The sequence below is a fragment of the Agaricus bisporus genome (genome assembly GCF_000300575.1).
Source record: "Agaricus bisporus var. bisporus H97 unplaced genomic scaffold AGABI2scaffold_6, whole genome shotgun sequence".
Classification (NCBI taxonomy): domain Eukaryota; kingdom Fungi; phylum Basidiomycota; class Agaricomycetes; order Agaricales; family Agaricaceae; genus Agaricus; species Agaricus bisporus.
Genome location: NW_006267369.1, coordinates 1,260,498 through 1,285,691, shown reverse-complemented (window position 1 = coordinate 1,285,691; position 25,194 = coordinate 1,260,498). Strand labels below are relative to the sequence as shown.

The window sequence follows — 25,194 nt, the reverse complement described above, 5'->3', positions numbered from 1 at the left end:
TCATCCAAAATGTCTCCAGTCGCCGTCGCACACAACCCAGTCTCCCTCGGCGGCAGCACATCCCCCCATATTCACAAACACGGTTTCAATACAAATTCCCCTATAATCTCTAGCTCCTCTGTCCCTTCTACGACCACAACTTCTCCTCCTCCTCAGACGAACCAACAAACATGGCGTCCTAAACAAGTCGAAGCACCCAAACGAACCGCTTTCTCATTCGATTCCATGTCCGAAGCTTTAGAGGCTTTCACAAATGGTGAATTCCTCGTTGTGATGGACGATGAGAATCGAGAGAATGAAGGTGATCTTATCATCTCTGGTAGTCAATGTACGCCGGAGAAGATGGCTTGGATGATCAAATATACCAGGTACGTTAAAACTTTTTCTTACCACCACAGTCTTCTTTTCTTCTTCTTCTTTCTCTACCTACCCGCTTTATGATTCATTGTTACCCTCGGTTATTCGGTTCCCGTCTTAGTCAAGCAATTTAATCATGTGCACAATGCACCCATACCACATATCATTTTCAAGCCCCCAAATGCAATTACGTTATTTACTAATTAATTCTTTCAGTGGATATATCTGTTGTGCCCTCCCCGGTTCCCGATTAGCCGAACTCGACATCCCAATGATGGTCCCAGACAACCAAGACCGTCACAAAACAGCCTACACCGTCACCGTCGACTACAAACACGGCACTACAACCGGAATATCCGCACACGACCGTTCTTTAACCGTCCGTTCCCTCGCCTCACCCACAACTCTCTCATCCGATTTCGCACGTCCAGGCCACATGGTCCCTCTCCGTGCTCGTGAAGGTGGCGTACTTACACGTAAAGGTCATACCGAAGCCAGTGTCGATCTTTGTCTTTTGACACATCAATCTCAAGCTGGTGTGTTGTGTGAATTGGTGAATGATGATGTGATGGGGAGTATGGCGAGGAGAGATGATTGTCGTGCTTTTGCTGATCGTTGGGGTTTGAAAATGATTAGTGTGGATATGATTGCGGAGTATAAGAGGGATGTTTGGTCGTCTCAGTAGGATATTTGTGTGAAACGTATGTTTGTTTATCATCTACATAGCAAGATCTTACATGTTTTGTTAGAATCGTCGGATTGTAGATTGTATATAACCTATTCGCACCTAGATTTTTGGACATGTACGAACTAGAAAAAGCTGTTCATCATAAATTTATATTTTCCTGTCCTCTTCCCGAGTCATCTATGAGTCGATCGAATATATCAAGTATACAGTACAAATGGTGTGCGGGCCTAGAAGTAAAATTACAGTATATGTATGAAATTAGAGAGCAGTGCAAGTCCGCGAAATTAAAAGAAAAAATTAGAGTGGTGGTAATGAACGACGACATTGCGGACAGATTGTTTTTATCGCAATCCACTGGAAATAGAGTCAATTAGCAATGAGATATAATAACCAAGTCAATGATCCTCACCTTTTCCAAACATTCCGTATGCTAACCACTAGTTCAGTATACTCACACCAAAAAAAAACAAAATCACAAACTCACGAATAAATGATGACACGGTGCCAAGCTATACTCTTTCCTACCCGATCCACCAACACCCATATGCATCAAAAACCCACTCGCACTCCCTTTCAATCCCCCTCCTACACCTTCACCGTCAACGCCAGATTCTTGCCCTTGAGATACCTTTGACATCAGAGAAGGATTAACGTAGATAGGCTCCATGCAGATCGAACAATCTCCCAGGGATTTTTCTGGTGCTTCTGCGTCTGGAAGTGGCAATAGAGGATGATAATCGTGCTCCACAACGGCTCGATACTAAATAACAAAGCGATATAAGCATATTTTTTTTTGTTGAAGTGAGGGAGAACAAACCTTGTGGGGAAGGAAGAATGATGCTCCAAATCGTTCTTGCAACATGATGATACAAGCTTGGAATATTACTCCGAGTGCAAACCAATGGGCCCAGTCTAGAATATATGAATTCAACTAAATTCCTGTACCTCCAAACCATTCTTACCTCTTGGTTGGACATCCAAGACGTTATTCGGACAAGTCAAAAAATCTGCATGTGATGTCATCAGTAAAAGCATAGCAAACTATAAATCAGACTTACACAATGCCCCTGCCAACCTACAAAAGGTTGTTCCAAACACATACTCCGCTGATAATCCACTCGTTCTTCCTTTCTTTGCCGATCTCCAAATTTGTGGAAACCAGATAAGTGAATATGTCGCAATAACGAAAAACAACGATAGTGCAGGTGACAAAATCACTCGGACAAGTACAGTCAAGAACAGGAACATCATAATCCCTAATACACCATGATGTCAGCAAAGTCAAAAAGACAGCTATAGGAAGAGTATATCGCACAGAGTCTCGCTTGAGGATCCGTTCGCACATGATGTATAAAAAATCGGAAGAAAGATGCGTGTGCTTCGTCATCTCTTGGAGGAGGCGTCGGTGTAGATTCAGGTCCTTGAATTTGAAAGATCAAAGCAGCGAATTGCTAACGTCACTACATATCAGCATACGTCACATCCTTGAGCCTGATCACCTACCGCTTCTTGAATGAACAGGATGCAGGATAAAAACGCCGTGGCCATAAGTGCGAGGGAAGCTCTTCCCTCGGCGAGAATAGCAAACGTGATATGGCCCGCAAAGCAAACAGCATCAATCGTAGCATTAACGAGGAATGTCCATCTTGAAACCCTAGAGACTCCGGACGGTGTCCGACTACGTTCAACTTGGCGTACAAATACCAAGAGAGCAATCCCATATGCGAAAACAGACAAGGCTCCATCTAAAAGACACTGAGTTTCGGACAGTAAAATCTTGTCAATCACATACAAGTGGTCATCTTGCTAAAGAAAGCCTGGGATCTCAAGGTTTGAGTACTATGTATCTCGTAGATAATCCCACATTCCTTGCTGAGTAGGACAGCACTTAATGCTAATTGGGGAGGCTTTACCGTCGATATACCGGTGGGGTTTTGTAGCTCACTCTCGAAATCTTGCATAAGTTTGTCGGGGACAGGTGCAGGGTGGAGTTGGGCATGGAAGGTGAATGGGCACGTCGACTTGGGGTCATCGTCTGTAACACAATGAGGCGAACGTGAAAAGGAATTATCTAGAGAAATCACTTACCATTAGTGGATTCATTGTCGATTAAGCCATCGTCAATCATGGTCTTTAACTTATTAATCTTAGTTTCAAGTTGTGGGGCAATGATTTGAGCCGTCTCGTTCATGTGTTCTGAAGGCACTATTGATGGCAGTAGACGAATATCAATGGCTTGGCTGGACGTCAATGAGAGGAGAAAACTTCGAGAGGAAAGGAGTATACCAACCCGTGCGGTTCGACGAGGCCAACAATGGATCCTTCAGACAGGAAATGGACACCATCAAATTCCAACAGTAGCGTTTCCTGCGTCCCTTCATCTACCAATTCCATCCGGGCCTCGATGTGGCCTTAGTATTTTTGGGTCACACGACGGAGTAAATCAGCACGGCGTACACCTTTAGGTCATCCGAAACCTGCTGCGAAGGAAGAGGAGGTCTCTTTTCATGCAAATTCATGACCATCTTGGTAGAAGCGGTCCAGTTCCAAGTGGAAGCCTTTTCGAAGGCGGCGGTGAGATTCGTTCCAGTCATGTATTGTTCCGCCAAGGATTTCCACGGTAGCGAGTCGTTCTTTTGGAGCGATGCTGGTGTAATGTTATAGAACTGTGCATCGCCTCGTACGTAGCCAGTGATATTGGGATAGTAAGATTCTCGAAGTGGATTCAGGGTGCGACCTTTGATTTGGAAGACATCCAGCAAGGGGGGGAGAGTAAGATCGTGTTCAGGCTAGGAGGGGCATGATATGAAAGCGCATACATGCAGCGCAGAGACATGGCTAGCTACCATAGTAAAGTTGGAAGCGGTGCCGTTTGACCAGGCAGTGTAGTTTGAGAGCTGGTGGTTGAGGGCTTGGAGGGCGTCCTGGTAGTGATGTCTGGCTAGAAACTCGTCGCCATTGTGGGAGGTGAGGAGGAAGAGGATGATGGAGATGAGAATGAAGGACGAAATCGACGCCCGCGGCCTGTTGCGCTCGTTTGCTGCGTCTTCATCCATGCAGGAGCACAAGGAGGACCGGTCACACGTGACTGACTAGGATGGATGCCCTCTTTGACGAGCAACACGGCAGCAGGCGTTGGCTCTCCTTCAAGGCTGCCCTCCAGCTCGCAATCGAACGCTCTTCGCGCAAGTGGACGTGCGTATTTGTCTTTCATTGATTTCACGCCATCCCATATCGAGCGCAGATTCCAAGACTTTACCGAATGCTTTCCAACTTACGTCGAGAAGGAAGAGAAAGAGGCACAGATCACCTTCAAAGTCACCCAGGACTACATAGAAAAACTAGATAAAGTACTCGATTTATCTTCAACTCCTCCTCCAAATCTAATTCCCTTGGCAGGATGACATCATAAAACTCTTTCAAAAGTACCACAGCGAAGAGAACGTCGACATTCCAAAGAACATCGACATCCTCCACAAACTCGTCAGAGAGGCAGAGGCGCGTAAAGAAAGCGGCGAAGTCTCAAACAGCGTCTGGAGGGAGGACCGTCGACCCAGAAATGCTCACATGATTCCCTTCCTCGAATCTCAAGTTGCACAACTACGCGAGAATCTCGCCAAAGTAATTTCACCTTTTCACAAGAGAAATATACGCTATGCTCATGTTTCAAAAGCGTGAAGAAAAGAACAGACAGCTACAAGCTCAACTAGAGGAAGACATCAACGCAAGAGACGAGGCCTACCGCCGCCAATACGAACTCCTCCAAAAGCTCGACAATGTGTGCCCTTGTCCTTCCGCTTGAGAGTCACTTTCAGCGCTGACCATATTCACAGTCACTCGCCCAATTCGAAAAGCTACCCATGAATGCCATCGAGGACTGGACCGTTCAGACTGCAAATACCCTCAAGCAACACTGAAGAGACATCGCGCTGTATTTTTTGTACTGTCTCAGAAACCCATATACCCCTCCTATGTAATTTAATTTTTCAAGTCTAGAATAAGACGGAATATGTTTGCAATTTGTGAGCAAACAAAAATCCTGAAAAACCCTTCCTTATAGTAAGCGACAGAAGATGTGGCATTAAACAGAGACAGTACCTCGCTAGATCGATCTTTATTCCAGGAGGAGGTTTGAGTAGTATGCTTCGTATAGGCCCAAGAAGCCAACAGACAGGGCCATGCAATCCAAGTCAAATATCGAGTTCCTTGGCTCTTATTGTTTCTTCCCTTTCCCCTTTTTCTTCCTCGCATCAGAATTAGTACGAGGGTCGGTCCTGATTTCAATCGAACCCCCAGCAGCCTCTGCCTCCACCCCTCCACCCTGCTCAATCTTCGTATTGGCTTCCAAGAAAAACATCAAATCTCGTACTTGCTCCTGTAGTTCTTGAATTTTCTCCGAAGACTCGTTCTGCCCCACCTCCGCCATATTCAACCTATCTTTCATGGAGTTGATGTTTTGCATCAACCCCTCCGATACGGCCCTCTCCTCCTTCAGCTCTTTATCCAACGTTTTCGCAAGATCTCTCATTCGATCTGCTCTCTGTTCTGCCTTGGTCTTGCCCTTCTCCGCTGCTTCTATCACTTTCGCAATTTCCTCTTGTCGTCGCGCCTCCTTCTCCTCTTCCAACATTTTCTGATGTTCCCTCTCTACTTTCATCTGTTCCATGGCATCCTTCAACTCCGCCAACTGAGTCTGAAGCTGCGTATTCTGCTCTTCATAATACGCGCGCTGGGAATCCAATTGCGAAGTGAGGAGATACGAATATTCAATTCCAATCGCCTCGATTTTTTCAGCTGTCAAAGCATCACTTTGACTTGGTCCCAATCCTCCCTCTCCTCCTTCTCTTGAAGGCGCTCCTCTGCCCACAGAGGAAGCCGCACTTGGGAGTTCAACCAATTTCCCATCTGCTTTATTTTGAATGAGACGGTGAACGTATCCGTCACCAGCATAATCCCAAACCCTCTGCGTCTCGAGCTCCAACGCATATAGATGTGTCGTCGCTTGATAATGTGCATGAGCATGCGCACGTCCATACCGGCCACATCCAATATTTCCGCATATAAGACAAATCCATAAATTCGTGACGGAAGGACATTCGGAACAAGTAGATGGAGAGCTTGATGATGAAATACTGAAAGGTGGTGGTCGTGATAGTCGGTTCGCTGAGGAAGAAAGATGCGAGGTCATTATATTTTGTGAATAACGACATATTGGACATCTGTTCACAGAGTCAGATATACTTGATTTAAAAGACAACAGAAATCGCTTACCGGCTATCTCCCCATTTACTCAAACAAGTACAGTGAAATGTATGCGAACAAGGGACGGTGATGAGACCAGTGACAGCAGAATCCATGCGATCCAGGCATACGGGACACGAAGGAAGCTCGTAGGCAGGTCCATACGTGCTGCTCATTCGTGAAATGGCCTGGGATAAAACGTCATCTGGCTCAATTTGAACCGAGAGGACATGGACGACTTGGCATATTTCGGGCTAAATTGTAACAACGATTAGCGAACAAGCTTGGTCGAACGATAAGCAATATACCTCCAAGGAATTGAACTGTTTTCCGTTATATATCTCAATAAAGTCTGCAGCGTCAGCTGGATTTGTGAATCGAATTAGTCCAATAGACCGATTCGGCTCAGAATCTCTGAGAAATGAGTGGTTAAGCTTCGATAAGCCCTTAAAAGGAAGACAAACCGAATTAAACGCAGGTGCGCAATACCCTCAACGGCAGGACCAATAAAATCAAGAAAGTCCGAGGAAGTCATCCAAGAGGGTATTGCAAGTACACCCAATGTCACTCCAGCATCCTCATCCTGAGGTAGCGGTTCCGTTGTAGGCTTCGTAAGTTCTTCAGGTGATGGTTTATTCTCGGCATCGCGAAAGATATGAATGACCCCTTCAGGTAAATCAGTACTACCAAACTTGCTACGGGGTTTAGAAACAAACGTCGCCTCCGCAGGACCTGAAAATGTTTAATAATTTAATAAAAACCTGGACGTTTTTCTTTCGATTGTTACCTCTTTTGGATTGTTTCTCCTTCCCAAACGGCCTCCTATCTGTCGCCCCATCAATTTCAAAATCCATCCAGTCTATTCGTAGCGGTCCAAAACGGTGATCGCTTTTGTCTCGTGAGTGTAGGGAAACGATTCGTGATGATTTGGAACGAGGAAGGTGTTGAAAGATGTGTTTCGGAGTGAAAGCTTGAGATTCCTGTGTGTCTTCTGTGATTCTTAGAGATATTATGAAGTGGTAGCCTCGCATCTAGATCATTGACTGAGGTAGAAATGTTAATCGAAGTGAAGTCATACCATTATTTGGCACAAATCTCCGAAACAAACAAATTACGATCAATGATCGATGATCATGAGCCATGCGATCATTGTGCGGTGCCGTGAGCATCGCACTCATTCTTAAGTTCCTAATTATAAGCAGCAGCTTCATCCTGCTTCATCGGGCTTCATCTTAACCTCCTGAAATGAGTCCTAGGCACCGCCTCGGGCTTCTCGGACTTGGTTTTCTTCATCATGCGGTGTGCCAGCCGCGGTGTCGAGGATTGTTCACGACATTTCCATTGCTCTCCACCTGCTGCTATTCGAAATCGGACTGAACTTTGCGATACAAGCAGGACGAATCGGCTCTCCCCTCCACTGCTGAAGATGGTGTCCGACGACAACGAGGAGTTTTTTTATTCCCGGGCCGTGCATCACGGCTTACCACCTCCTTTTCGAGTGGATTTCGGAAAAAAGTTTGGTGCAACTCTATCTATTAAGACTTCAATTAATCAAATTTCACATTGCCTGTCTATAAATGCGCAAGTGCGGTGTGCAAGGGTGTGCAAGGGTGTCCATCGGATCCTAAATAGAAAAAACCCATTTCCTGTCCGTGGATGCCCGATACAGGAGTATCGCGCAATCAATGATATCCATGGGAGATGAGGTACATCGGTGACTACGGATGAACATGTCATTCTTGCAGTTCGACGACGGCAAGATGCGCTCTAGACGGGTTGCAGTTGGAAGTGAAACTCGATCATAATCTACAAGCTGATAGATAGGTAGAATAAAATGCCGTATTTTTATCTAAGACGAACAACTCCCGACCCTTTTGTTTCCTTGATCAGCAGGTTGTAGTGGTAAAGTATTTAGGTATGGGAAATGAACAAATAGATTTTTTGTCTATGTATCATCTAGCAATCGAGCCCTGATTGTAGATCATCGGGATTTGCAATGGATCTCTCGCTTAGGAGTTAGCCAAATTCAACATCGGACGGCTGAATTAGGCTATCCTTGGGACAAATCGGCTATCCTCTATTTCGAACGGCAGTGTCATCTGTTTTTTTTCCCTTTCTGTGGGGTATGATTATCTCAAATACTTGTACTATGCTTACATTTATATAATTGGTATCGCCTACAAACATGCTTATTATCCCACATCGTGCGCTCTGATCGGCCTTGAATTTTTACTGATTACGAAAGTGAGGGAAGTGGAGAAAATCCTAAGTACCTGTACCATGTAGGCATGAGTGTTGACGTTAACGTTGAGATCAGAAATATTTTGATGGGTCAAAGAATGTCATGAACGCTGCCGTGTGTACTCTTGCTTCTGCACACCGATGGCGACTGCTTTCAGATCTTCCTCTCTGGTCAATCTAGCCAAACCCTTGACTCCAAATTCTCTAAAAGCAATACGCCATGCGCTTTCACCTGCTCAACAACAGCCGAACTCCCAACCATCGCAGTCACAACAAGGTTTCAAGTCACGAAACGCTGGTGTATTAATACCTCTTTGTAATGTCGAGGGAAAACCTGGAATACTATTTCAAGTGAGGGCGAGAACTTTACGGTGTCACTCGGGACAGGTAAGGTAAGGAAGGGTTGTTCGTGGGATTTCATTAACTATTTCTGAAGCCAATATAGCTTTCCAGGCGGAAGGATAGATGAGGTCGGTTCAACATTCACATCTCGTTTTGAACAAAATTATGGAATACCTCCAAGACTGACATTTCATTTCTGGACGGCGCATTACGAGAAACTGAGGAAGAATTGGGTATACGTCCGGAAGAGATTGATGTACTAGGGGAGATAGGACCCCCAGAAAAAACCCTACGAGGTGACATTGTATGGCCATACGTGGTATGTATTAGGTATATATTTAGATTGGCGTTAACGAACCAACTCTACAGGGATTTGTGCACGAAAGAGGATCCAAAGACCCGGAATCCGATGACTATCCCTACCCTTCTCTGGACCTTGACAAAATTCGACGAGCAATGTCTATATCAGAGGTGGCCGTCGTGTTTCACGTCCCTCTGACTGAATTAGTTGCGGCTTCAAGGCTGCGATCATATCTCTTTCGTGCTGAACGACCCTATTGGGCTGTTGATGTAACAGATCTGGTGCGGTCTGCGGAAATTCCAAGTGGGGAAAGAGGTTCTACGTCAGTTAGTACTGAAGAGGTATACGGGGCTGTTGATCCCCAGACGGATGAAATAGTGCCCATATCAGAGGCAGGAGTCGAAATATGGGGGCTGACAGGTTGGTTTCTATCATCATTGTTGCGTAGATTAAAGGTATATCAACAAATGTCCGGGAATATGTATTGAATTGGAATTATAATTTGCGCTGGCGCAAATTGCTGGTAATATGTACTGGAGCAGACCGTGTAGGCTCCATCTTGAGCTCAAGATCTGTTGTGCTATTTGCCGCATTCGTGTCATCTGAATCATCGTTCTTTTTGTGCCTAGCTTGGATGGACCTCTGACGGGATTTGTGACTTGAGGGTAGTCTGGAGCGCCAGATAATGAACAGGCCGCCTTCGGCTATAGCGACAACCAGCGATGTAGCCAATGCCAATAAAACGCGCTTTTCGGAGATGCCAGTCAATGAGGATTCACACAGAAAGAGCAATATGTCGCACCCATTGTGGTTTCCAATAAAGTAAATCTGCAGCCCACCAAACAGCGAAACCTGCGGCAAAGATACTCAAGAGTGCATTGAGAAGAGCTGTGATTTCCTTTCGCTCGCGTTTCTGGCGCTGAGCGAGTTCCTCCGGTTCGGGTGGAGGGTTGTATGTTCCAAATTTACGTTCTGGTGATGTTTTCACACCTGCAAGGAGCGACACCATCGAGTATGAGCTGGGATTGAGAGACGGGTCATGGGCGCGTAGCCTGTCCTTGCCATCGGGTGAGCTGGACCATTGCGAGATGGCGCGGAGGAGGGAGACGGGTATGGTGTCGCCAGAGATAGATGACTGGAGCTGGTCATTAATTGGCGGGGGTAAGAGCGAAACAAGCGGGCGCAGCACATCGAGGAGGTGAGGCTCGAGGGAGACGTTGAGGTCGTCAGTGGGCATGGTGTGACACTGACATCTTTCTGATGCACCATGATCATCAAAACCGGCATCGTTCATTGAATTCTACCTTTGTTTTCTTTGCTTATCCATGTCTGAACAAACAACAGTTGTCGGCTCCCGTTTCACCAATGCCTGCGCAGATTTCGACATCAGAAATGCCGACTCCATCCTGGCTCTAGGCCGCTCTATAGACACTTTTTCGCCTGACCTTGCGGGCAGTCACCAACTTCGGTACCGGTTGTCATTAGCCCTTTGGCATTGCTCTCTCGCCTGACAGATACATAGCATCTCACTGGGCTCGGATAGCACGATCTGGCCACTTATTCGCAAATTTTGGAAAGATCTTGCTCGCGCGCACTCCACGTTCTGGGATGACACCGACGACGGCGACAGTGATTGCAAATCTCCAAGACAGCTAGCTCTCGCTTCCTTGTGTGCATCTCTTGCAAAATTCACCCGGAATTTGGTCGCCGGAGTGCCTGACAACCAATCAAGGGCAGCGTGAGTTCTACCCTCTTGTTAGCCATCATCGCAGATGCTCAGGGTCTGATGTAGCGCCAATGAGCCAGATATTCGACGCTTACTGCACTATTACACATCTTGGTCAGCCATGGAGGATGAGGCCTGTGAGTAGTCAAACTGAACAAGTTTGAGTTCGAGTCTGTTCTGTTTTCAACCTGGAACAACAGCTATCGCCGTTGCTCGTATTTTGACACAGGCTCTGTCAAACCTTGTTACGGGTCACGAAGAACTCATGGATCAACTGTGGGGCACATATCTCAGGCTGCCAGAAGACCAGGTCGTGATTATGTATGTTTTACATCATTGAATTTGAAACTCTAACAAATGTCAAAAAAATAAAATTCATAGTCGGCTTCTGGGTTCTCCCGATACTAAAACAATCCTAAGCACTCTGATATTCATATCTAATTGTATTTCCCAGTCGCGCAGCCGAACGTGAGTGTTGACTGCTTTCCTGACCTGGTCCAAATGTCATCGATTTCTTACTAGGAAACTATTGTGTAAATCTGAGGTTGGCGTTCGCATTTGCGTCTGTTTGCTTGACAGCATGTTGCGCTTGTTCGAAGCTGACGAGGGCACAGAAGCGGGGAAAGCTTTTGACATCGGGTTCGCAATCACATAATTAGCCTGACACTGCAAGCTAATCTGGCCATCAGGTATCATGTCCTGGAACGCATCATTGAAGAAGGGTTCGCTGCCGTTTTGTACAGGCAGTTCTTCATGCAAGTCCCTATTGTTTCCCTTCACAGAACCGTAATAGTTGACACCTTTGAATAGTCCCGATGAAATTATCACACCCCACCAAACGACATTGCTTAAAATAATTGACTCTTACCTGCAATCGAATCAATCCTCACCTCAAACATCTATCAAACCTGAAACGCTTCATATCCACAGTTCACTCACACCAATGCTAACCAGAGCCTTTTTCTCTCTATCTCGATTTGCGCAAGATTCGATCCGGCATTCATTGGGTTTAGTTATCACCACTGTCGATGATAACCATTCGGGCAAATCCGAACCTAGTCATGTAGCATCAGAAGGATCTTTGTCACCCGTATTCTCTTCCACGCGAACGCCTGGATCACAAGAAGCTCAAGATCAATCATTGCAGAGCCTAGATGTCATGTTACCCAAAGTCTGCGAAGCTCTAGTCCTAGTTACGCAGTGCATGGTTACGATAGCTATCGAGGCTGAAGAATACGTTGATCAGACAGGTGTCCTGGAGGAGGATAGCCCCAAAGCGAATGTGAGAAACTACTTTATTGAAGCGCGACCATCAGGTTTTGGCGTAATAGAAAGTCTCATAGGTGAGCCTATTTGTTTTCTATTGGATATAAAGGATACAAATTTGGCGAATTTTGATGCCGTATTGCTCTATTTCTGGAACATCAATCATTTTCCTTTAAACTGACATTGTACTTTTTCCTTGTCGTTACCAGAACTACTCCGTCTATTGGATAAATTTTTACCCAGGATTAATTTTGGGAAGTCCGTATCGCCGACAGGGCTATCATTGGGCACGTCGACGTCGGGTACGCCTCAAACTTCTGGACAAGAGGAGGGTGCCATGAGTAGCTCCCCTCCTGATAATCGGGGTTTTGCATATCTGAAGCGGGATCTCGTGAGACTGCTTGGCATTCTTTGTCATGGGAAGAGGGCAGTGCAGGACCGCATTCGAGAGGCAGGTGGAATCGAAGTGGTCATGAATATGTGTGTGATTGATGAACGTAATCCATGTGAGTCCCTTTTGTCCGAAGCTGTGGTTTTACATCATCGTTTTGGTTTTTTGCGTGAAAATCTGATGACGGTCTATCAGATTTGAAAGAGCATGCGATCCTCACGTTGCGAAATCTCCTGAAAAATAACTCGGAAAACCAAGAAGTGGTGAAGTCAATACAACCTCAGAAAGAATGGGAGGACGTGGCTATAGATGAACTGCAAGATTAATACAAGGGATAGGACAGTAGACGAGCAAGGGGAATAATATGAATCACTTTCACAAAAATCTCATTCTTCCTCCTCTGCCATCGAAATATGGGTCCGCTTTCGTCCACCTCCTACACGTCTGACCTTGAAATCGTCATCTTCCTCTTCACTCTCCACGTCCATAAGATTTTCCTCATTCAACTCATCGGAGGCATTACCTGGACTCCCGAAATCTTTGCGTTTATGTGTGTCTTGTTCCTCAATTTTTGCATCAAGTCGATCAAGGGGGTCCTCTTCACCATCACTGGCATCTTTTATGGGTTTTTGTGCTGCCTTGCCTTCTTCTTCCGAAGAGTCTGCGACGACGAAGTCATCCTCTTGATAATCCTCAGCAGTCTTTTCTTTTTTAATGCTAATTTTTTGGCGGTCTTTTCGTGCTGATAAACCGGCATTTCCATCCTCGTCTTCCTCATCCATGTTGTCATAGTCACCACCGGCATCTTCATCACTACTCCACAATGCACCCGTATCAGTAGCGCGTCGTGACTGACGCCTTTTTCGTCCGCTGCCAAATTCATCAAATTCGCTTTTCCTTCTCGATTTTTTCGCGGTCTGTTTGGCAAGTTCTTTAAGACCCTTTTCAGGATCCATAATTGGATCGGGTGCCATTCTCAGCCGGGCTACTTTACTATGTTTTTGTCCTACCGCGCGCACCAACATTCGGTGCGTTTCAGATTGCATTCCAGTGGGACGCAGACTCATGTAACCGGTGATTACGGCTTCCGATTGTAAGACCTGAGAACGTTTATGTTGTGCGACGAGATATGTTAAGCCCTGAGATTTGAGTCTTGTAGTTTGTGATGTAGATTGGCTCGATTGTATTTGAGATTGTGATGCAGAAGGGCCAACAGTCTGTCGGGGAACGCCAGCAGAGGTATCAATGGTTTGGTTGATGTCGAATAGCTCTTTTCCTAATAGAAGGCTCATGGTGCCATCTGACCACCGAATAATCCGACTATTCGACTGCCGTTGCTAAAATGATCCAGTTTGGTCAAACGTAACAGGGTGCTTGCGGGGCCGGACCTACTTCTATGCCGTTGGAATCTTTTACCCACCTCCACCGGACGGTGTTTTCGACTTTCAGTTTGATTGACATACTCTTTTCGCGTAAATTTTCAGCTTGCATAGAATCCTCCTCTTCAGGTCCAAGATAGGTATCAGGATGAAATGGTTTTGTGTCCATTTTGACAAAATTGGGCATGCGAATGACCCAATTCTGGTGAATAAAAATAAGCGACAAGCGTTGGTGGTCATATGGGATCGGAGGTCGGAATACGCACATTTCCGTCTGAACTTTTCGGTATGGGCAGGTTCGGAAAAGATACGTCGGCTTCTTTTACGACCTCTCCTGTATCGGGGGGAATTTCATCTTCTTCATACTCGAGCGCCTGTCGGCGTTCTCGCTCTTGGGATGGTAACCTGTCTGACTCGGGTGCCGAGGCTGTGGGCGAAGCTGGGCTGCTGTGGTGGTTGAGGGTATTTCGCCATAAGCATAGGATATTGTACGAACCTGTCAGCGGGTTTTGCTTTGCTCACGACGTCGTCTTGACCAAAAAGGTCCGACATTTCTTCGTCTTCGCCCGAGTCAGAGGCCGAATTAGCTGATTTCGGGAGTATTTCAACATCATCTGCGGCGCTGACGGATCGGTTGAGAACAGATTCGTCCAGCGCACCGGAGAGAGAAGACATAGCCTCGCGACTTGGTGGGAGAAGCGGTCGATTCGCGGAGGCAGGGGCGCAAGAGCTGGGTCACGTGAGAACAAGGATCAGCGCTGGGCACAGCAGTGAGCGGCCACACCCATGGAACACCCATGGACTGCTTTTTGGCGCGGTTTATGGGACTGTTGAGTATCCAGCGGACAGACAATGGTCATTGTCATTCCATCAACAGTCACCTGCCACCCGCCCCCTTTTCTTCAACAATAGGAATGCCCGCCTGATCTCATCTCGAGCGCCAGGTCAGGTCTGCCATGCTGTGCATATGTTGTGCAAGGGCGCCGTGGGCGATGCGGCTCAATTTCCCCCTGTTTGGCTTCACAAGCTCACCTATGGAGCTATCGGCGCAGCCTCATGCGTTCTCGAATTCTAATCCGTCCACGAGTCGATGGCTTCGCGTTGGTCTAGCGAGCCTGTAATTCGTCTCCGCTGATACTATTGAGTCTACATCATCTCCTTCCACTTTGAGCTTCCGCGATCCAGGGACTTTTTCCGAGCAATTTTCTAGATCTGCCGAGGCTGGGTAGCAACCCCTTCCGACTGTGGACTTTTTTTACAGCCTTAATCCAAAACCGGTATATACCCCAGATTCGGCAGTCCGTGAAAACGATCTCAAACGATCTCATAATGTCCGCCCGGATCTATAAAAGTCGCTTACTTGAACTCCTACCCAAGTTCTCCTTGATGTGGGTGATCCCCGGCATGACAACAGCACCAACGCCTTCACTAATAGAGTCTGTGTCTTGTACGCCCCCCATGTATCCTGATACTAATACTCGCCACAGACTGCTTTCTCCGTCTCATTTTGTGTCCTTTCCTGCTAAACAACAAGTACTCTGTGACTGGCAATACCGCAACCCTCTCGGCGCTTTGTTTCCTCTGAACAACTTCACTTCCAACATGTCGTCACCCTTCCGTGCCGTGAGCATTGCTGTTAACTGCCTACTATCTCTCCCCTGATTTGGCTTTCTCGTAGCACGGCTATGACAACGAGCATTCACGCGAAGCTACTATCGATCCTCCGCCAGGGCACGGGCTCGTTAACGACCCCCCCAATGACCCGTCGTATCGATCTGACCCAACTGAATGGCCTCCAGAGTATCATCCTGCATTATATGATACACAACCGGCGATATACGCGCAAGCACCTTATATCTCTTCTGAATGGAACCAACAACTGTCTGCGATGCATGGCCAACCCATGCATGCCGCCCAGCAGCAACGTTATTCGTATGCTGATGAGACTACAATGTACCCTGTATATCCCATACCGACGACAAGTGCAGCCCCGATGCCTTCTTCATCCGCCCCAACAGTCCCTTCACCGCACCTCTCGCTTCCTGCATTGTCCCCAGGACCTCACACACCTGCCACTCTCGCGCTGTCCGTTGGAAACTCTCCCAATATTCAACCCGCGACGGCTGTTAGCAACTCTCCTCAGGTGAGTGTGGTAAGCGAGGTTGCTGGAGAACCCCTGTTGATGATCATCTCAGGAACCGGCCAGAGGCATCTACACACATAGACAACAGCAGCAATTCTTTCGAGAGGCATTGTCGCTCCCAATCGCTGGGGTTTCTGGCCCATTTGTGCCTCAACAGATGTACAAACCTCACACTAACAGCGACAGGAGGCGTTACGTGGAGGAGATTGAGCTTGATGCCCCAATCTTCTTCTGGATGACTGGCCCTGACGAGTGCGGGATCCCTCTGAGTGATGCCCTTCATTCCAGGGTGAAACGCCTTCGAGACCGCGATGTCCCCGTCTTTGAAGGTCGTGGACCTAGCGTTTCGATTCGCCTCGAGGTTGGTCCTCGCCCTCCAATTACAGAGAATTTTAGAACTGACCATCCTTCCAGTGGCCAGGATACCGTCAGTGGAGTCGACAAATACCCACTAAGGATTTCCGTAGCCCACCTGGACCTATAACCCTTGCCAAACTGGCCAAAAACGTAGCCAAATGTGTACAACGTTTCATTGAGGTACGCATCTGTTAGTTCCGAAGCACGGAGTAAAATTGACTGATTGTATGATTTTTGTTGTTACTTGTAGGACCGTCAACATTCACGCCTGGAAGATGATGCTGATCCCGCTTGGCGAGTGGGGCTCAGTGGTCCGAGGGTGATCACGCTCGACGATATCATCCTCGTCAGCATGTATCATGTATCCTTAGGCAGCTGGCAGCCGCAACTCAGGCTGAAACTCCCTCTCAATCAACCAAGTCATTTTTGAGAGACCAGTTGACCCAGGTCTCAACATATTACCCCCCGTCATTTCATCTATCATCATTTCAAATCGATTCCTCGCGATAACCACATATCACATTTAGAACAAGGGCCAAGAGGTCGTTTCCTCAATCAAGATTATACATTTGTGCTTCTATAGTTTCCCTTTTTGGCGCTTTTCGAGTTTTGAATTGCAATGTTATGAAGGTCAAACAACTTGTTTCCAATTCGGCGATCGGATTTGTATCCGTGTTTTATTATTATTTATTTCTAATCCCTCCACCTTCCCTTTCTTCAAATATTTTTCACACGCTTTATATATTTGTCTTTCAAGCTCGTCCGAATTTGGCCCACTCGTTTCGATCTTTCTTCCTGTTCCTTTCCATTCTTTTAAAATTTTCTAGATGTAGCAGTATGACCTTTCCGATCTATCGATAAATACTCCTATATACCCTAAACGTTTTGTGTAATATCCAGTGTATTTATTCGCGCCGTTCGTGAAATGTTCCCCTATTTTATCGAGATCGATCTGAGATCTGATCTAAGGGACGGAAATAACGGGAGGTCAGAGAGTTAAGGTTATAAGTATGTGTAAAGTACTATTAGTGATTAGAGGTTCGGTCACTCTCATGTGTTGAAAATCCCTCCTCTCAACTATACTTTAATATTACACAGAAAGCTCATATTATGCTATAGATCTGGTCATTTCGAGTGAACACGCTAAAGGAGGTTGAGGCTTGAATTTGGAAGTTGTCACGCTTCTCACCATCGGAGTACGAACGTAGCTGATCGACTTAACATAACAGACAGCTAGCGCATTACGTTGACCAATGGCGTCAGAGCTGAGTCTGAATATACAGTGGCCTTTGATCATGACCGAACTTCTGCTCATGTTTGAATGTCTGATCACTGCTAGTTTGGTATGTTGCCGGGACTGACGTGTACAAGTCGATACGAGCCCGGTGATGCCGTTCAACTCTTTAATCTGCTATTGGGCAGTGTTACAACAAAATGTTCAAATCACTCGATATTTTCTCAGACGACCCAAGTATGACGCAAATTTTTATGAGCGGGCCGCGTGAAGGGCATAGCCCTCTACCCCAAAAAATGCTCACGCAGTTTCTTTACGGTTTAATGAAATCAACGGCCGAACTTGACGAATTTTGGACCGCTTCCTTCACTGCCTTCAGCCCATGATATTTCTGATACTCTCATCATGTCTAGAACAACGCGAGGCTCATTGCTCATAATTAGATGTTTGTCCGGAAAAATGCATTAGAATATATATATACAAAAGTTGAATGTAAATGAATTATAAGCCCTCAAAGAATGATAAATCCTGAGCCGAAAGCTTTCCACCACCGCTCGAACTAGTATTTCGCTGAGACGAACCACTAGCATCAGGCGCTGAAGCACTGAGGCTCGCCAGTGATGAGAATGCACCCATCACAGGCTTTTGCTGCTGTTGAGATAGTTGTACGGGTGTACTGCTTCTGTTCTGATTTGTAGTCAAGTCCCCAAAATCGAACAGAGATGGCGATGAAGTTTCTGGTAGTGGTGTGAGAGAATTCAAGGACCTGGCGGTGGGTGAAGAGACCCTCCATTGCTGTTTCACCGCCTGCGATTGATTAAGACCACGGGCGGGTTCAACGGGTTGCATCGATTGACGCATGGGAATCAATGGAACTGTTGATGTTGCGCCGCTAATCTCAATTGAACGCCCAAGGGAGTCATCAGCGGCGCTACCATTCATCATTATTGCATTTGGCGGCGGTGATGGCAACGGATTACGTGAGTCCGACTTTGTGGTATTGGTGAGTTGAACGGTAGAGACAGGCGGTTGTTTTTCCTCAAACATATCAAGCAAATTGGATGAGGTAGTCTTGTTGGTTTGCGGCGGTGGCGCAATGGCGTTGGGCAATGGAGACGGAGGCGCAGGCCACTTACCTCGGGCGGCTGCAACTTCTAACAGATTCAGCGCCCGCTGGTCGGAGTCCGCTTGTCTAGAAAACCTCCGCTCATGAAGATTGGCATGGTGTGATCGTTTAGGCGGTGGAACTGGTGGGGAGGGTGTAGATGAGATAATAGATTGATGCTGTGCGGGTATAGTATTTGACGTCTCTGCGATGGAACATGAGACAAAGTCGTTAAAATCATCGAATGAGTGTGCCTGGGCACTCCGCGAGGGCCCAGTCGATGATGAGGCCGTAAACGAAGAAAGAAAAGGATCTATTGATGGTTGTGGAACGGAGGGAGAAGCTGGTGATGTCTGAAAATCAGAGAACTCGTCATTGAAGAGAGAATTTGTTGAGGGTTTGACAGTCGGTGTATTTGATCGAGAAGGCGTTGGCGATAATGGAGGAGGAAGGGTAGGAACAATAGGAGCGGAACTTCGCGGTCGCGATGGCGTAAGGACGGATGCGAACTGTGGCTTTGAAGTAGGCTCTAGTGGGGACTGAGAAGACAGAGCATCAGGGTATTGATTGGATCTTGACACCTGTGTTGGACCAAGAGATGCACTTGAAAGTCCTTGTTCAGCGGCAGGTCGTGTAGTAACAATTGGTGGGGGTGTTACTGAATTGAAGAAAGAGGAGGCACGAGGTGGAGGGGCCAAAAGAGGAGGCAGTTTGGTGGGCACAGGCGGAGGATGCAATTTGTCAGATAATTCATTTTGGCTGTCTAATACGTCCAAATCATCGCAGGCACTCGGAACAATATCCGACAAGAACTCTAGGTCGTTGGAAGACAGAGCAATTGAATTTCGAGAATTAGAGTTTGCTGATTTATTTGACCTAGAAAATCGCCCTAGAATACGCGAGACGACCGAGGAAGACTGCACCGGCTCCTCGGATTCCGCGGTTGCTCGACTTTCAATTACATGCGATGTTTCTGAGACACGGACAGTGGCAGACATTGTCGCCGAATGGACCGCATCAACTTCCTTGGGCAAAGCAGGCGATGCAGGTTTTACAACACTTGGCGTGATGGCACTTACTATGTCAGTGCTTGGTCGTGGAGAACCAGAGGTCGGGGTACTGGATCTAACAGGGGATGACGCTGAAGCTGAAGCTGATTTTCTACCGAAGAATGAAAGAAGGCTGCCCGTAGTTGTTTTTTTGGTGTCGTTTGTCGACTGCTGTTGGTCTACATTTTCCTTGGGCAAAATGCGCCAACCAGTCGGAACTACATCGGCCTCTGTTATATCGGGTGTCGACTTGACGGCGGCTTCCCACGACAAAGAACCCTTGGTATTCATGTACACCGCCAGTGGGCTCTGTCGAGAGATGATATGGTGCCTAGTCAATTTCAACGTCTCAATCATTTCTTTAGAAGTAAATGTTTTCATAAAGGCTGTCGGAATAGATAGACTGGTATCTGAGGGAATAAGCCGCTCGATGATCGAGGTGCTTGAGACGTTACGTTCAACTAAACGTTCGGCGAGCGCGAGAAAAAAGATGCTCACATGCCCAAGGTCTTTGCTAGATCCTCGTGGTTGTGTTGATAGACGCCAGACGCTTCTTCTGATTGTTGTTCTGGCCAATAATCACCCGCAAATTCATCGTAATGGCGGAGAATTGAGTTCAAGAAAGCGGGAGGCTAAAATGATATTAGATGCATCTATGCTAATAGTAAACAGGCGACGAACAACGTAGCGATCTTGGTTCTCTTTCTGCCGCTTCGCCAGCTCCCATTCATCCACAGGCTCTACATCATCGTTGTCCACGCTCTCGCTCTGATCCTTCCAGGTTGTACCCCAGTCCCCCGTTTCTTCCGTCGGAGGAAAAATCGAGTGTGAAGGTGTCCATGGATCTGCATTGGTGTGATCGTCAAAGGCATTTGTGAATGTGCCGAATCCTTCGGGATCTGGAGAGGCTTCTCTCTGCACCCCTCCTTCCTCCTCCTTCTCACCGAAACCTTGGAAACCTTCAGGCAGAACTGGGCGGACTGGACTGGCCTCATCTTCCTCCAGAGACTCCAGAGACGTGGCAGATATGATGACCGTCTCCGGTGTTCTTTCCCTTTCCTGGTCAGAGTGTTGGGGTGAAGGTGGGCACGGGGAGTCATTGGAAGATCGTGGATCTTCCGGAGGTTTTGCAAAGCCGATAGACTCCAAAGTGGGTGTTGTCCAAAGCTGAGAAGTCCGGTTCTCTCTTGTCCAAAGCTCATCGTGGAGGTCGGTAGAGTCCGACGACCATGTCGGGGCCGCGTCGGAAGAGTCCCACGAAGGAAGACCGATGTCGGCCTGGTCATCCGTGACAAACTTGGAGGACGAGATGGACTGGGGTGGGTTACGGGGGGAAAGTTTGAGCGGGTCGTGCCATGCATTGAGCCAGGGATCCTCCATACCATGGACGGGACAACGGGATAGCACTTGGGCGATAAATAGGGTTAGGGGTCACGTGGCCTGGCAAGTGCTCTTGGCCGGTCAGCGTCTCCTTGACTCTCAAGTTTGGACGATGGACAACGATCTCGCCAGTCGACCCATCCTCGAGTGGGACCCAGCAGACGTCCACAGATGGCTTTCCAGCATCGGTTTCTCCCAGTACGAGAACCCGCTCAAGGGTGTGTCTGGCTTCCCTGTCGAACTGCGGCCATACTGACGCGCCCCAGAAAACAGCGTCGGCGGCGACGTTTTTGTCATGCTAAACAGTGAAACCCTCAGGGAACTCGGCGTACCCACAATTGGCCAGAGGCTGGCTATTCTCAAGGCCATATACCAGCTTAAGATCGCAAACAATATCCCGATAGACGAAGACCACTATATACCTCCATGTGAGCTTGGAAACAGCGTCCAGCCAGTGCTCATCGAACCCTGTGTTTTCTGACAGCCGAAGCCTGTGATCTTCCCGAGAGCATGACGCTGGACAAATTGTATTCTATTGTGAACACACAAGGTAGCACAATATTATGCCATCGCTATTTTTCGAAAGTCGTTGAATTTTATTGGCTTCGTAGTAAACCGACTCCATGCCCTCGAAGATGATAATCGTCACTTGCACCAGCTTGTCTGCTCCTTTGCAGAAGATTTGGGCGCCATCAAAGCATCGTTGACTCGTAGTGTATGTGCTGTGCCAGTTACCATCTTGAATCCACTTTTTGATCCCCCTTCTAGGATGAGCCCAATGAACTTCGGCGACAGCCATCCTTTAAATGGGGTCAATTCGTCCAGCCTCAGCGGTCGCCAACGAAACAAGACGCAGTCGAATCGCCTCATCCATCCCCTCAAAGACTGGAACATGAGATGCCCTACAGTCGTTCCACTGCCACACCCGTTTTTCCCTCCGCACCACAGGCTACAGTGACGCCAGAGAAATCACGTCAAGCACCCCAACCTCCTTCAGTGACTGATTCACCTAACCCCAACCAATCACTCCGAAGCCAACGTCAGGAGAGTTCTGACAATCTGAAAAGCTTCAAAGTTAGTCTGGAAGATCCAACATGGAAAGTACTTCCGGCTGCATTAAAGAAGTACCGTATCAACAATGACACATGGAAGAACTATGCAATGTTCATTTGCTATGGGCCGTCGGGTACGGTTAGTTTTATAACCTGGTAACCGCGCATTAAATCTTATATAGGTAACCGCATTGAACGATGTTTGAGTTACGACGAAAAACCGCTCCTTTTGTTTCAAAAACTGAAGGACTCAAAGAAAAACCCTGTTTTCATGCTTAAACACATCAAAGATATTCGCTCTCCAATTGCTGTTGCCCAACAAAAACACGCCGCCCGTAGAGCCTCTTCCATGGTATCTAATGACACCGTGCCAACTCAGGGCCATACTAAATCGACCTCTGATTCTAAATCTAACCATCGGCCGCCAAGACTAGAGGTCTCCGACCTTTCTACGCCTTCCGGACCACTATCGACAACTCCCACGCCTCGGCCTGGATGGCAGGAAGGGAGTCTTCCTTCTCCGCTAATTGGACAAGACAAGAGCGATGATGTAGGAGCGCCTTCCACCTCTACCAGCTCACGCACTTTGGGATCAACGACCACTGATGCCACGTTAAATGTCCCAAATGCAACGGTATCGAGACCCGAGTCAAAGGCCAATGAAAATCCACATGGTGGTCATTCGAGCCCAGTTGCCATACCATCACCCAGTGGCAGCGTATCTTATGCGGTCGCTATCTATCCCTATATGGCTGAACAGGAAGACGAGTTTGATGTAGTGGTGTAAGTTGCTGTCTGCTCCTTTCCAGCTCCTCAATTGATTTTTCTTCAGTGGTGACACTTTTATCATCCTTTCGCGATCGAGAGGTTGGTGGATCGTACAACAAGATCCGACAGGATCCGGAGTAGTGGATACAGATATAGTTAAGCAAGGCTGGGTGCCAGCTGGTTGTCTACTCGAGACGAATGTCCCTGTGGCTTCAGCGATTGCCGAAGCAACTGCCGCCAAGGGAACTGCATCTGGTGATGCTTCCAAGACTCCAATACTCCCTTTAAGCATCATATCAACAAGTTTCCCCGGTGTCGCGCTGATGGACTATAGAAAGAAAGGGGATGAGGAACTAGACCTAGTGGAGGGGGAACAATTAAGGGTGTTTAAACGATATAACCACTGGTCATATGTCAGTCATTTTTGCCGAATCAAATCCTCCATATTCATCAAATAAATTATTGCAGGCTGTGAAAGAGCAGGGCGGTGATAGAGGATGGGTACCGGTACGTAATACCATTGATCCATTTTCAACTTATATTCAGTGATGTCTGCAGTCTTGGTTTATCGGCAAAGTCAGCAGCCATCTTGGAAATTCGCCTAACACTCCAGCATCTGGTACGCCGGGACATGCACCATCATCGTCCACTTCCAACTTTGAAGACATGACACAAACCCAAGTATCGCCCATGTCTTCTGCTTTTCCACCTGTACAGCCCGCAAAGTCATAAATATGGTTCAATTGCTCCTCTTTCCGTTTCGGGGACGGTCCCGTCAGTCTGATGTTGACGCTCTTGGCCTTCGCGTCACATGCCGCTTTACTTTCTAATTTGCCCTCTTCAAGAGTTGCACAATTCTATCTATTGCTGTTCTTTTGCCACGCATGTGATAATGAACCGTCCTTCGGGCTATAGGTTCTCCCTTTCCACCATAATACTCCTGATTGCTCCACCCAGTCCTTCCCTATGTTTTTTCCCCAGTCTATCCTCCCTCGCTCGTTTGCAAATTCTCAAATCAATCAGTCATTCATTTTCGCTGTTCATGCCTTTTTTCCCCCCGTCTTTTTTTTTTTTTCCAAACCGAAGTCAGGTTTCCAAATTAATGAACGTAATGGCGGTGGTTTTCTTTTCTGTGATCCACGAACTATGTATTCATTCATCATCAAATTGCGACTGCAAAAAAAATGTTAACACAGTTTCTATGGAGGTTACGATCTTTCGGCTTGCAGATTCGTGAAACGACTATCTTCTACTTGAGATATCGCTGCTCGACAACGGTATTTATTGCTTAATTGGGGGCTAAATACGTAGCCGCCTCCGGCGGATTGATATTTGATGCTTGCTTCTGGCAACTTGGCGACAAGGAACAAGGCACGATCTTGGGCGCGGTAAATCCTCGAGGCTTCCAGCCCTTTCACCCTTCTAAACATCAAGCGGGTCTCCTATCCACTCGACGTGATATTGAAAGAATATTCTAGGGTCCTCTGTCGGCCGACGGTATAGTCTATCTATGGCTCTATATTTGTTTGACTTGCCCGAGAGTTGCCCGAGGGGATCCTCCATTTGTTTTAGCGCTTTCAGGCTTTATTGTATTCCCCCGTTTGATTTAACGTTGTTATAGGGTTTTGTTGAATTTCATCAACAAGAGCTTAAATTGCGGTAGTATATTACTCTTCCTTGGCATGGGCTGTTGATGAAAGATAGAGGGATAAGAGAAGTAGTTGACTTAGTAAGTCAGGTTTCACTGATTGTAATTGGTCAGTTGAAAAAGAAGACAACAACGTTGTTTGAAGGTGATCGATAGATGTGCTGTAGATTCATCATTTATGTAAATGAGTACTTGTGACTCCTCTGCACGTGGACCCTTATATATTATACCTCCTCAATCTCGTTCCCCGACATGCCCGGGAAAACTTTCAACGATTCGGAGATAGATGAACTAAGAAAGGTTCCAAGTCGCACTATCATACATGCCCTTTTTTTGTATTATTACTCATACGCCTCCTCAGAAAACAGATCGTATAGTAACAGAAGCAAACCAAACGACGTCAATTTCGATATCACTTACGGAGGAGCTGAAGGAGCTTCAATTGTCGTTAGTAGAAGCACAAACAGAAGGGTCGGATCAAGATCTTTCAGATCTGAAAAAATCTGTAGCGGCGAAGATGAAGAGG

General features: G+C 47.0%; 9 protein-coding genes across 9 annotated transcripts; 6 read left to right on the top strand and 3 right to left on the bottom strand.

The window, feature by feature from the left end:
* Positions 1 to 9: 9 nt before the first annotated feature.
* AGABI2DRAFT_143682 (hypothetical protein) lies at positions 10 to 1,042 on the top strand (the record flags this gene model as incomplete). Its single annotated transcript, XM_006461884.1, has 2 exons — positions 10 to 368; positions 574 to 1,042. 2 exons carry the CDS (start codon positions 10 to 12, stop codon positions 1,040 to 1,042), a joined length of 828 nt encoding a protein of 275 aa, XP_006461947.1.
* Positions 1,043 to 1,342: 300 nt separating this feature from the next.
* Positions 1,343 to 4,103, bottom strand: AGABI2DRAFT_206006 (hypothetical protein; the record flags this gene model as incomplete). The annotated part of the gene is made up of 13 exons (XM_006461883.1): positions 1,343 to 1,399; positions 1,455 to 1,475; positions 1,530 to 1,805; positions 1,863 to 1,957; positions 2,008 to 2,052; positions 2,104 to 2,301; positions 2,361 to 2,496; positions 2,549 to 2,790; positions 2,838 to 3,080; positions 3,134 to 3,285; positions 3,336 to 3,445; positions 3,505 to 3,834; positions 3,892 to 4,103. Coding segments are annotated over 13 exons (2,117 nt in total), but the record flags the coding sequence as incomplete, so codon positions are not given.
* A 39-nt stretch (positions 4,104 to 4,142) lies between these two features.
* AGABI2DRAFT_206005 (hypothetical protein) lies at positions 4,143 to 5,087 on the top strand (the record flags this gene model as incomplete). Its single annotated transcript, XM_006461882.1, has 5 exons — positions 4,143 to 4,240; positions 4,290 to 4,395; positions 4,445 to 4,666; positions 4,719 to 4,823; positions 4,879 to 5,087. 5 exons carry the CDS (start codon positions 4,143 to 4,145, stop codon positions 4,960 to 4,962), a joined length of 615 nt encoding a protein of 204 aa, XP_006461945.1. The 3' UTR covers positions 4,963 to 5,087.
* Positions 5,088 to 5,221: 134 nt separating this feature from the next.
* On the bottom strand, positions 5,222 to 7,321 carry AGABI2DRAFT_206002 (hypothetical protein). Its single transcript, XM_006461881.1, has 5 exons — positions 7,074 to 7,321; positions 6,751 to 7,018; positions 6,595 to 6,700; positions 6,317 to 6,540; positions 5,222 to 6,264 (listed from the first exon to the last, which is right to left on the bottom strand). Exons 1-5 carry the CDS (start codon positions 7,315 to 7,317, stop codon positions 5,259 to 5,261), a joined length of 1,848 nt encoding a protein of 615 aa, XP_006461944.1. The 5' UTR covers positions 7,318 to 7,321; the 3' UTR covers positions 5,222 to 5,258.
* A 1,347-nt stretch (positions 7,322 to 8,668) lies between these two features.
* Positions 8,669 to 9,915, top strand: AGABI2DRAFT_206001 (hypothetical protein; the record flags this gene model as incomplete). Its single annotated transcript, XM_006461880.1, has 4 exons — positions 8,669 to 8,919; positions 8,973 to 8,997; positions 9,051 to 9,188; positions 9,239 to 9,915. 4 exons carry the CDS (start codon positions 8,669 to 8,671, stop codon positions 9,656 to 9,658), a joined length of 834 nt encoding a protein of 277 aa, XP_006461943.1. The 3' UTR covers positions 9,659 to 9,915.
* A 580-nt stretch (positions 9,916 to 10,495) lies between these two features.
* AGABI2DRAFT_186023 (hypothetical protein) lies at positions 10,496 to 13,890 on the top strand (the record flags this gene model as incomplete). Its single annotated transcript, XM_006461879.1, has 11 exons — positions 10,496 to 10,638; positions 10,693 to 10,908; positions 10,963 to 11,033; positions 11,097 to 11,217; positions 11,278 to 11,364; positions 11,419 to 11,535; positions 11,586 to 11,651; positions 11,707 to 12,239; positions 12,372 to 12,449; positions 12,489 to 12,668; positions 12,749 to 13,890. The coding sequence occupies 11 exons, from the start codon at positions 10,496 to 10,498 to the stop codon at positions 12,877 to 12,879; spliced, it is 1,743 nt and encodes a 580-aa protein (XP_006461942.1). The 3' UTR covers positions 12,880 to 13,890.
* A 1,371-nt stretch (positions 13,891 to 15,261) lies between these two features.
* AGABI2DRAFT_118790 (hypothetical protein) lies at positions 15,262 to 16,862 on the top strand (the record flags this gene model as incomplete). The annotated part of the gene is made up of 6 exons (XM_006461878.1): positions 15,262 to 15,368; positions 15,420 to 15,555; positions 15,611 to 16,075; positions 16,128 to 16,436; positions 16,490 to 16,612; positions 16,683 to 16,862. 6 exons carry the CDS (start codon positions 15,262 to 15,264, stop codon positions 16,860 to 16,862), a joined length of 1,320 nt encoding a protein of 439 aa, XP_006461941.1.
* A 1,248-nt stretch (positions 16,863 to 18,110) lies between these two features.
* AGABI2DRAFT_178900 (hypothetical protein) lies at positions 18,111 to 21,200 on the bottom strand (the record flags this gene model as incomplete). The annotated part of the gene is made up of 4 exons (XM_006461877.1): positions 18,111 to 19,796; positions 19,851 to 20,151; positions 20,319 to 20,452; positions 20,502 to 21,200. 4 exons carry the CDS (start codon positions 21,198 to 21,200, stop codon positions 18,168 to 18,170), a joined length of 2,763 nt encoding a protein of 920 aa, XP_006461940.1. The 3' UTR covers positions 18,111 to 18,167.
* A 104-nt stretch (positions 21,201 to 21,304) lies between these two features.
* Positions 21,305 to 23,983, top strand: AGABI2DRAFT_205992 (hypothetical protein). The gene is made up of 9 exons (XM_006461876.1): positions 21,305 to 21,418; positions 21,467 to 21,628; positions 21,685 to 21,750; positions 21,812 to 21,915; positions 21,969 to 22,386; positions 22,435 to 23,035; positions 23,085 to 23,433; positions 23,489 to 23,527; positions 23,579 to 23,983. Exons 1-9 carry the CDS (start codon positions 21,313 to 21,315, stop codon positions 23,750 to 23,752), a joined length of 2,019 nt encoding a protein of 672 aa, XP_006461939.1. The 5' UTR covers positions 21,305 to 21,312; the 3' UTR covers positions 23,753 to 23,983.
* Positions 23,984 to 25,194: the final 1,211 nt, after the last annotated feature.

Bases quoted from the DNA above. Each gene is read 5' to 3' on its own strand.
- AGABI2DRAFT_206002 (XM_006461881.1), bottom strand. From the start codon at position 7,317: ATGCGAGGCTACCACTTCATAATATCTCTAAGAATCACAGAAGACACA. The intron at 7,019-7,073 runs GTAACAATCGAA...AAACATTTTCAG, and splicing joins GGAGAAACAATCCAAAAGAG to GTCCTGCGGAGGCGACGTTT. The intron at 6,541-6,594 runs GTATATTGCTTA...GTTACAATTTAG, and splicing joins AACAGTTCAATTCCTTGGAG to CCCGAAATATGCCAAGTCGT.
- AGABI2DRAFT_205992 (XM_006461876.1), top strand. From the start codon at position 21,313: ATGGACAACGATCTCGCCAGTCGACCCATCCTCGAGTGGGACCCAGCA. The intron at 23,434-23,488 runs GTCAGTCATTTT...AAATTATTGCAG, and splicing joins GATATAACCACTGGTCATAT to GCTGTGAAAGAGCAGGGCGG. The intron at 23,528-23,578 runs GTACGTAATACC...TGATGTCTGCAG, and splicing joins GTGATAGAGGATGGGTACCG to TCTTGGTTTATCGGCAAAGT.